This window comes from Ascaphus truei, chromosome 4 (assembly GCF_040206685.1).
Source record: "Ascaphus truei isolate aAscTru1 chromosome 4, aAscTru1.hap1, whole genome shotgun sequence".
Classification (NCBI taxonomy): Eukaryota; Metazoa; Chordata; class Amphibia; order Anura; family Ascaphidae; genus Ascaphus; species Ascaphus truei.
Genome location: NC_134486.1, coordinates 23,536,028 through 23,546,574, shown reverse-complemented (window position 1 = coordinate 23,546,574; position 10,547 = coordinate 23,536,028). Strand labels below are relative to the sequence as shown.

Below are 10,547 nucleotides of genomic sequence, written 5' to 3'. Positions count from 1 at the left end.
ACTGAAGATGATGTAAAAAGATGTTATTCATACAGAAGATCAACGTTTTGGTCCCAATATAGACCTAGACACACACACACACACACACACGAAATTCCATTACTTTTGTTTAACAGGAAATATTGTGCTACTTTTAGAATGCCAGACCATTTTGCAACATACTCAAAATCTAAATAAGAGAACAGAAAAAGACCACGCCATCCATGCTTCACTGTAGAAACTGGTCTGTAGAGCAGGAGAGGACCAAAACAAGGAGAATAAAGATCCATGAAATATCCCTCATACCATATTCTAGTCAGAGAAGAACAGGGGGCAGCCATCTTTAAAATACAGCATTTTATTATTTATTACCTCAGATAAATAAAAGAAAAACAAAAAAAAAAAACATCAGCTAACTTGTAAGCAGTGAATTTACCCACACAATCCATTTAATTAAAAAAAAAAAAAATCCTACACATTTTCTTATTCTGGTTTATGCTAAAAGTGTCTCTTAACCATTTAGCGGCCGTGGAGCCCTGCAACGCATTGCTTCTCTGGCACAAAAGGGGTTACAAATCCTGATGTAGACTCCATGTACATAATCAAAAGTATTCTAACAAAGATGCACTACCCATGTCATTTACCTTGATTTTTTTTTATATATAAAAATATATATATATATACACAAGAAACCTGGCACTTTATTAGACAAAATACCTTACAGCCATGTTTGTGCTGTACATAAACCGACCTGCAGTTAATATTCTAGTTCAATGAATACACTGCATCCAGGAATGTAATAGGCTTTTGTATCCAACACTGGGGAATACACAAAACAGAAATCAAAGTATTTGTTAGAAGGACTGGTAAACAGCCACTATAATCCCCTGCGCAACCACGTGAGGATGGGAGATACTGGTTTGTATCACAGACCTATTATGTGATAAGAGCGTGCCTTGTGCATGGCGTTTTTTCAGTAGGTGAGGGAGAAGAGAAGACCTCATTTCTGCCTTCCAGGATTCCAGTAGGCATGGAACCTTCTTATCCCATAATAGATACAGTAGGCGACAGTCTTGGTAGTGATCTACAAAAATCGATCTCGAGTGCAGTTTGGAGAACGGTGTGTGCTTAAGGCCAACGCTGACGTTTCCCATGAATTCTCGACACCTGGACCATTCTAAAGAGCTGGTTTTGTAGGGGAGCGAATGGTCGATTTGACCTTTCTGTACCAGTCAGAATGCCCCATGACCTACAGCGGTGCATGTGGCACTTACTGTATGGAAATAAGAGGGTCGTAGTGCAAAGTGGAACACTGACTGGCCAGTCATAAGCTGGCCAGTCGGGGGTGGCCAACTCCAGTCCTCAAGGGCCATCAACAGGGCAGCTTTTAAGGATTTCCCTGATTCAGCACAGGTGGCTGAATCAGTGGCTCAGTGAGAATGACTGAGCCACCTGTGCTGAAGCAGGGATATCCCCAATACTTAGCCCGTTGGATGCCCTTGACTGGAAGTGGCCACCCCTGCCCTAAACCATTCACAAGGTTTTGGGTGATTATGGTTACACTGGGTGGGGGGGGGGGGGGGGGGGGAGGGAGGGGTACTGTTTTCAGCTCTGCATTAACTAACAATGATGTTGAGAAATGTGCCAAGAAATATTTAGTGCAGAAGGCACCCGAAACTGCATATCTAGACCTTCTGGAACGGAAGGTGTTAACCAATGTAAGAATTAGACAATGTATCATATAAGGCTTATCTTAAAAATAAAACCTGAGGACATCCCCTCCCCCCCTCCCCCCTCCCCCCCCTCAATAAAGAATAAGTCCAAAGATGTAAACATTTCAAATAAATAAGACAACAAAATTAAAAGGCTCCCAAGAAAATATTAAATGTTGCCAAGACAATAAAAGTGTAAGCCTACGTGTGGGTAATGAAGGGGCAGATGAGGAGTTAATGGATTTGGGAATTATTATTTTTTTTTACTTTTTTTTTTTTTTTAATAACAATTTTAACATTCATACATTTTCCCGTTTTGTAGTGGGATTTAAGGTAGATGCCGCTCTGTAGGGTTTAAAAAGGGGACCAAGGGGAATTTGCCAACATAGAAAGCAGCAGAATGTAAGCTTGAGAAAGATTCGGAATTCCCCCCTTTGGGGCTGCAGCCCGAGTTGCCTGCAATGTATTTAGCATCAACACCAAGCTGCAGACCTTTCACGCAGAATGGGGTCCAGGTTTAAACCAGAAGCACATTGGATATAACCCCCCCCCCCCCAACTTAAATATAACAAGCCAACAGATTGGTTTCAGTGATGGACACGTTTGCTTTGCAAACCTTGGAGTGACTCGGAAAAGGTCTTCAAACATTTAAGCTGCTGCTTTCGGAAAGCTGGTTTTGCAGGTACTGTATGAATAAGTGTGAGCAAACCAATAGGGGTGTTTTTCATGGACGCACCATGTCACAGTGGATCCATTTGAAAGTTATTGCTCACCCCACATGCCCTTTGCTCAAGTATTATAATCTCATGGCAGTAGTGTTTCTGGTGTGGGTCATGATGACTATATCTCCTAGATGCTATGGGAAGGCTGTAGAACAACAAATGACATGCCATTGCATTACTAATGCGGGTCTTGCAAAGGTCCATGGACAGAAATGAATTAAATTTGGTTGCTATGTACCACGAATGACATTATAATTCAAATATTTAGTATACTACAAGCAAGAATCAATTGGAGTCTATGAACGTATTAATGCTGGTTAGGACTCAGACGACGCTCCAACTTGTGAGACAACCCTGAGCCCGCCCGTAAGCATGTAAGCACGGGCGCTGGAAGGTGTGTAGGGTTCATACTCAGACTGGGTTTATCCGCCAGATGTAGTGTTTGTGACTAAAGAAGAAATCTCCAAAAACAGAGTACTGTATTAAAAGAATCAAAGAGAAATTGATGAATATCAAGCGGAATGGTGTCAAGTAGGGGGGGAGGAGGGGAGGTGGAGGGGGGTGGGGGGAGATCTTTAGCCCATTCGTAAAAGGGCCTACCTTGTTTTGACAAATTAGGGCAAAATGAAAATCCAAAGATTTCATTCTTCAATAGTGATGACAAGAAAACTTGTGCTGTGGATGGAAAACAGGACCAGCCTGCTTCCTTCCATCTGCATACAACAAACTTCTCCCATACACTACATATGAGAATAGCCTTTCAAAGCCCAAAAGACATATTGACCGGGGGTGAGGCCATTGGTCTCTTGTCCCTTTTTTGTATGTAGTAATACTATATATTTGAGTAACATAAAAGGTTGTCATACATAGCTTTTAATAGCACAGAGGGCTCCTTTTTTGTATTTGTTTGGGGAGCAGCTGAGAAAAAGATCTCTGTGGTTTTCAGAGCTTATGTATAATAATAGGGACACGGACAAAGGCGCAAGAAAAAACGGAAAACTTTGCAGGTGGAATAAAGGACATCTTTAGCACGGTCTTGTAAACGGTATCACAACGTACAAAGAATCCAATGGGAAGTGTAGCGTTTTATGTAATGCGTCCGCTTGGCAAAGTGTACTGAAGATGCATTCAGCGGACACCACTCCGTGACGCCTTTGTCCTCGTTCCATAACGTTAGTCAATTTTCACATTTTGTCCCATGGCACAAAAACTATGAATTATACAAATTCTGCAATGGCTTCGGTTGTCTTTAGGGCAACAGATGGGGAAGGAGGGCAGTGTCTAGAGCAGAAGTGACCAACTACATTCTTCAAGGGCCACCACCAGGTCGTTTTTACGATATCCCTGCTTCAGCACAGGTGGCTCAATCAGTGCCTCAGATTGACTTGAACCACCTGTGCTGAAGCAGGATTATCCTTAAAAATTGACCTGGTGGTGGCCCTTGAAGGCTGGAATTTTCCACCCCTTCACTAGAGCGATGAAGTCATCAGAAAATATCCGAATGGAATCCATCCTTATCCACAACTATTATTGAACACTGATTTAATCTCCAAACTAACGATGGGGACAATTTCACAATGGCCCTTACGATCAGAATGAAAAAAAGGAAAAGCGAAGGTAACTAGTTCAACAGAAATATAATTTTTGGGGAAAACGGAGTGCTTTAAATATACAGATATGGGGGAACTGACATGACTGAAGACCAAAGCACACAAACGTCTCATCATAAAGTCAAAGTGCTGCTATAAAGAAGCTTCGGAGTAACCGCAGGTATGACTGACTCACGTTACAGGACTAGACCTGTTCACCCGGCCCCCACTGTTGTAGCAACACATGGGGCGAGCGTTTTCTCTGGCTAGCCTGAAGCATGATGGGAGAGAGCAAATAAAAAAGGGTTGATGCAAGGATGCTGTAATCCCCTCAGCAGAGAGAGAGAAAGAGAGAGACTATTAACCCCTTTGTTACAGAGGAACAAACACAGTGATGCCCCCCTGGAAAGAAGGGTTTAAAAAAGGTGCAATGTTTTTACTTCACAACTCTGGGCTTTTTAACACTTTGTCGCCTATTTCCCAATAAATATGCACACCGCACTGCATCTATAGCAGGGGTGGCCGACTCCAGGCCTCCCGCAGGTCAGTCATTGCACGAGCCACGTGACGAAGAAGGGATATCCGTAAGTCCTGACCTGTTGGTGGCCCTCGAGGACTTGAGTTGGCCATCCCCCTGACCTATAGTAGTCCCTTTTAGTACCGGGGAGGATGGCATGGTTAATACACATTAACACTTGTTGTTAGGCAGAAACACAAAATGACATATATAAGTAGTTAGACATAATAGGGGTAAAGTACCCTTGGGAGAAAGAACTTCAGAAGTTGGGTTATAGTAAAACTCTGCGGTAACACATGCAAAGGCTGACACAGTGGTTTGCATTGTGACTTTGTAGCATATTATTTAAGTGCTTAGTATGTGGGAATTACAGTAGGCGATTCCCCTCTCAGAAAGGTAGCAGATACAGGTTACATCCAATGACGCGGTTCGCACTTATAAACATGGATCTTACGGGTCTGTGGCACCGTTTGCCATTCTGTATGTATACTAGATTTTACTGCGCGTTTTTCATTTACCTTAAAATGATTGAGTGTCCACGTTGCGCCCCCCCTTCCTCCCCCCTTTAATACAATTCACCATGGATCCGATTCCCTATTCTAGGACCTTTTCAAAGGCAACTGTGTGTCGTGTTACTGCCAATAAAAATAAATGGTGGGATTACCAAATTTTATTTCTTCATTATTTAATATGGCAACAAGGCACTCAGGATCTGGGGTTTTAATCAGCATCATTCTGATGGGCTCTGTGGCACCTCAAAAGTATCCCAGCTCCGGAGTGTCTTCTGCCCTTTTAGCAACTCTGCAACAAACCAAAGAAAAACACCCCAAAAGACTAACTTAGCAATGCCATCCTGACCCATGCATTCAACAGAACAATGGAACAGTATTCATTGGGAGCTGAAGAATAGAACGGTGCCGCCCAGAATTCCATGCAGCATGGAATAACGTGTGGCCTTTCAAGAAATGGTAGGTACAGCAGCCTGGTGAATTTACAAACTGCTTCAAACCCTCTATACAATTGTCAGGTGTGCTCCTGTACTCGTAGAACGACTTTCTGAACGCCTGCTCCACCAAAAAGGCACGAGGGGCACGGTGATATTGCCAAGTTTTTATAATTTCCAAATGATCTCTTGCCAATCCTTTTAACCAGGCAGTTTCAGAACGTCAACCAGAACATCGTATTCTGCAAGCCGTCTTTGGCATTGTGTGAGCTTCACTGGCGCTGCTCCTCATCCTATAATGACTGGGTTCCCCACCCATGGCCATGTGCAACCAACATTTTCCCTTGTTCCTTGTTCTCTTCCTTTGAAATAGATCTCCCTCTGGCCACCAAGAGAGTTCTTACAGGATCCTGGGTTGCTTTTTAAAATCAGCAAATGCATGGTTCAAAAAGATGCTGTACCTTCATCCAGTGAAGAGTAATTCCCGCCGACAAAAGACATTCCCTTTAAAGTGCCCTCCGTACGAATGAACACAGACACTAATCATCTACCAGAAAGACTGGATGAAATGTCTCGGGTACATGAGTGACTAGAAATAACTTAAACCATTTGGAACCATTTAGGAGTTCGATACCATATGACATGTTGAAAGAATGAAAGCTTGGTCCTTTGCAGCCTGTTCTGCAGCCCAATAATGTCGTAGCTACATTGAAGCACTCTGAAGTGTGTGTGATCCAGTTAAACGTTCCTTCTTACAGTACATGTCCCTTTAACGTCTTCTGGAAATTCCACCATACTCTTATTTGGGAAACTCTGCCAAGAGCCGTTTCCCCTTCTTGACATCCCCACTGTCATGTAAGAAAGTAGTTCTTCCTCCGAAGTGATTGTTACAATGCCAGAAGGGTAGGGGAGTTCAAGGAATCCGAGGACTGGTCCCCACTGCTGCTGCTCCGGCGGTGGGCTTTAGAGCAAGACTCTGAGGGGGAGGTGGAGGAATCCTGGTCCAACACACTTGGGTATGTAAAGACAAGGTTGGCAGTGTTGGGAGTGCTGGGAGGTGTTGAAGACATCACAACGGGTGTGTTAAGTGGCTCCTCGTTAAAGAATCCTCCGCCTATGTTGATGGGCTTGATTACAGATCTGTGGCTTTTGTTACTGGTGGAGGAAGCTGGGAAGTCATTCTCAACAGGCTCCTGTTTGACAACCACCCTGCTGCCCGCCATTGTGCGTACATTATGAGTGGTATGAGGAGAGATGGTTCTGTCATCCGGATGAATCTTGCACATGGGTGAATGGGCAACCAACATGAACTCGAGCTTATCCTTCTCCTTCTGCAGGTCGGCAATCTCCTTTTGCAGTCCAGACTTCTCATGTTCAAGTTTCTCTGTTTCCTGCAGAAGAATCATATTTCAAATTAAAAAATAATAATATAATATCTTAGACATACCATTCAATGCACTAACATACACATACATATATACACACACACACACACACACACACACACACACACACACACACCTTTCTCCATTTATAATTGTAGAGCAAGCAAAATGGTAATGCAGCCCCAACCTAATTGTCGATAATTCCAGAAACATAATCAAAGCCCAAAACTGGCCAGCAGTGCCCCCTCAAAAAGTCCCCAATATACAGTAAAAATGAGATTATCACATTATCCAAAAACATTTGAGCATCGCAATCATTTTCGTATAGAAAGACATAGGCGCATATTTGCCAAGCAGTCTCCTCACCTTCACTAGAATGGGCGAAGGGGTCTTAAAGCAGAAGACGGTTTACTAAATATTGCCCATGATCCTACATGTCAATATCATATCCAACCCAGTAAACTATATAATTCATGCGAAGAAGGTTTCAAGATGTAACTTGAAACTTAATGGACATTTTGGACTAATGTATCTGTAGACCAGTGTTTTTAAACAGGGGTTCCTAGGAAGCCTTGGGCTTCCCAGGCATTACTAAAGGGTTCCCTGCAATTTTCAGGTCATTTTAAAATTGTACCAAATACAGAAGAATTTACAATGCATCTGATTTCAGACGCGCTATTATTGAGGATTGGGGTTCCTTACACTGCATCTGATCTCAGACGCGCTATTAGAGAGGGTTGGGGTTCCTTACACTGCATCTGATCTTAGACGCGCTATTAGAGAGGGTTGGGGTTCCTTACAATGCATCTGATCTCAGATGCGCTATTAGAGAGGGTTGGGGTTCCTTTAAATGCATCTGATCTCAGACGCGCTATTAGAGAAGGTTGGGGTTCCGCAGCATTTTGCAATATAAATTATGGGGTTCCTCAACCAAAAAAATCCCCCTCCGCTATAGACCTACAGTAGATTGAGGCAATAAACCTTGTCTATTTTTAGAGCATATATAGTGTATAAACGACCAGAGAGCTTTCCTTCTGTTTCATGATGTGCTGAAATTTGGCACAGTACCACTACTTATTTTAAGGCACTCTCGGGGTTGTGTTTGCAAGTAGGCAACGGTGACATACCGCCTGAAGCTTGTCCGTTAACTCTCTCCGTCTGTTGCGACATTTTGCCGCTGCCAGCTTATTCCTCTCCCTCCGGACCCTTCGCTTCTCTTCTTCCTCGGGTGACAGCTGTGGACAGAAGGAAAAAAAAAAAAGTGAACAAGTTGTCTCTTGCGGTCCAGATATGACCCCCCCCCCCCCCAAAAAAAAGAGCAAAAAGGACGTTGGCCACAGAGACAGCTGTGGTGCCGAGGAAATGAGCAAGAAAAGGGAATGTACAATTCAGACGATAGTGGTGAACGTCCGTGGTTAAATGCAAGATGACATTACACAACTCTGGTCAGTTGTGTTCCATCCCGCTCCCGATGTCGAGATGCTCAATGCTTAATTTGTGCTGCTCATGTGAAAGGGATAAGGCGGCTGCAATATAAAATCGCCCAGAGTATGGCACAAATCCAAGGAGATCATTGCACCTGCTCTACAACCGTGGACCTCTTACAAATGTAGAGGTTTAATAAACCAACTAGAATGTCATTATTATTTACAAAATTAGATTCTAAAACTATTTTGAAATGTGAATAAATGTATATATTATTGCACGTGTCCAGGAATCATTTATTTTTTCTAGAAAAGAAGGACAGCACAGTCCTGCATAGAAACCTCCCCACTTTGAGGGGGATCGCCCCTGGTTTGTTATTGCTGGGCATCTAAAGAGAGCAGCAGAGATGAGGACAGCAGGTATAGATATATACACAACTGTTTTCGCCCCTCTCTAGACCTCGGAGGGGGGGGGCGCCACATATTGGCGAGGGATCGCACGCAATGCATTGCCGAGCTCCGTAGCAGGGAAAGGGATAAACACACAAACAACGTATCAATTTGGGGCACTGCTCCAAAAACAAAGCAAATTGCACCATTTTGACTCTGCATCAAAGAAAGCAAACGGTTTCCGTCAGGTTTGATCCCTGTGCTTGGCTAGCGATTTGGGGTGTGGCTGCGCATGTTAGGAAGCAGTAGCTTGGAGCAATACTATAAATGAGATGTACCAAAGCCGAGTTGTGCCAATTCAACCCGCCAGGTACGAGGTGGGGTAACGTCTTTCCATCAGTGCCACATGCAAGAAGCTCAAATAAAAAGCTTCATACGTATGGAGCAGGAGCAAACGGACAGCAATTACACCCTTTGCTCCCTCACCATGGAGAAAGCTGCCCCATTATATACATACAAGCTACAGGCTCGGGTAACCCACTGAAGGACCCCAAGTGGGTCGAAATTTTGTTACATATCAACTACTTTTTGGTCCAATAAAAAGGTGTCCTACACCCCCTCCCTCTCCTTCCTTTGTTACTGCATGGAAGAAAGGCCCAACACGGCTACATCCTTCTTATTACATATACTCCAAAGTGTGCAGCAAAGTCTCAATGTGATTTCTTTTAACCATGTACATAGCAGGAAGAATAACCCTTGGGCGTGTGGAAGTATTCCGATGAAGAAACAGTGGCTTGTTGGCCCAGTTATGCAGCAAGAAGGCTTGACACACCCATAAGGTTGTAAGCTCTCTGGGGTTGAGACTCCGTTTTCCTCGTGTTAACGCTCATTTTTATTACTCTAATCCCGAATTGTGTATATATATAAAACTCCCTCTATTTTTAATTGTCGGCATACTCCCACTGTAAATCTCTGCATACGTGTCTGGCTACTACCTAATAAAATGACACATGCCTCATACGGAGCCTACATTATGTCCGTCCCACACCCATGATACAATGGCCCTACACAAAGGGGCAGACAGATACAGGTAGAGTTCTGCAGGTACATAGCAAAAACGAGATTAATCTCTCCTGTTTAATTGACATGCCATGATAAAAGGTGCACCGTATTCTTTGAAGAACCTTTAATTTAGGGATCGGTGGTGGCTACGCTACAATCACCTTTACGCCCTGGATCCAATTATCACCAGGTGGGCCAATGAGGGTAATTTGGTGGGTGAGCACAGCGACTTACTTGTCAAGCTAGTTTAGTGTCCTACAGTAGTTCAAAGAATCCTGAGCACATAGTACGGGATTGGACACAGCCAAGAGAGCTGATTGATGATCTAATCCATGCTACGCCCTGACATACTGCACCTGCCAGATGCCCTGGGGGTGGCTCTCACCTGTGAGATTTAGGGCAAGATCTGGCTGGGTTTCTTGTAATTCCACAGAACAGAAATAAGAACATGCGGGGGGAGGGGGGCGGGGGGAGAATAGGATAATTGCCACGGTGCTTGTCGCAAAATCAAAGTAATAGGGATAATATGGTTTGCCTCGGCTGTGGGAAGAACAAGGCGTAATCGTTGTTGCAAGCACTTTGTAGCTAGAAGGGCCGATCCCCTGGGGCCGACAGGTGGATTTTGACTTGGGGGGCAAGTGTATCCAATGAACGCTGACACAGACCCGAACAACACTCACACACAGACCCAGAGGCGCACAATACTCGCACACAGATCAAGAGGCGCACAACACTCACACACAGACCCCAGACCCACATAACACTCACACAGACCCAGAACATCCCACAAACACACACAGCAACTGACCATCACAGAAACACAC

The 10,547-nt window shown here is 43.9% G+C and overlaps 1 protein-coding gene across 2 annotated transcripts in view; it reads right to left on the bottom strand.

Moving 5' to 3' along the window:
• Positions 1-319: 319 nt before the first annotated feature.
• FOSL2 (FOS like 2, AP-1 transcription factor subunit) overlaps positions 320-10,547 on the bottom strand; it is a 31,175-nt gene continuing 20,947 nt past the window's right edge. For both annotated transcript variants that reach the window (XM_075595410.1, XM_075595411.1), the window contains exons 3-4: positions 7,975-8,082; positions 320-6,853 (exon numbers count right to left, since the gene is read on the bottom strand). In XM_075595410.1, coding sequence (XP_075451525.1) covers positions 6,350-6,853; positions 7,975-8,082 — 612 coding nt within the window. In that variant the 3' untranslated portion in view covers positions 320-6,349. The remainder of the gene's footprint in view (positions 6,854-7,974; positions 8,083-10,547) is intronic.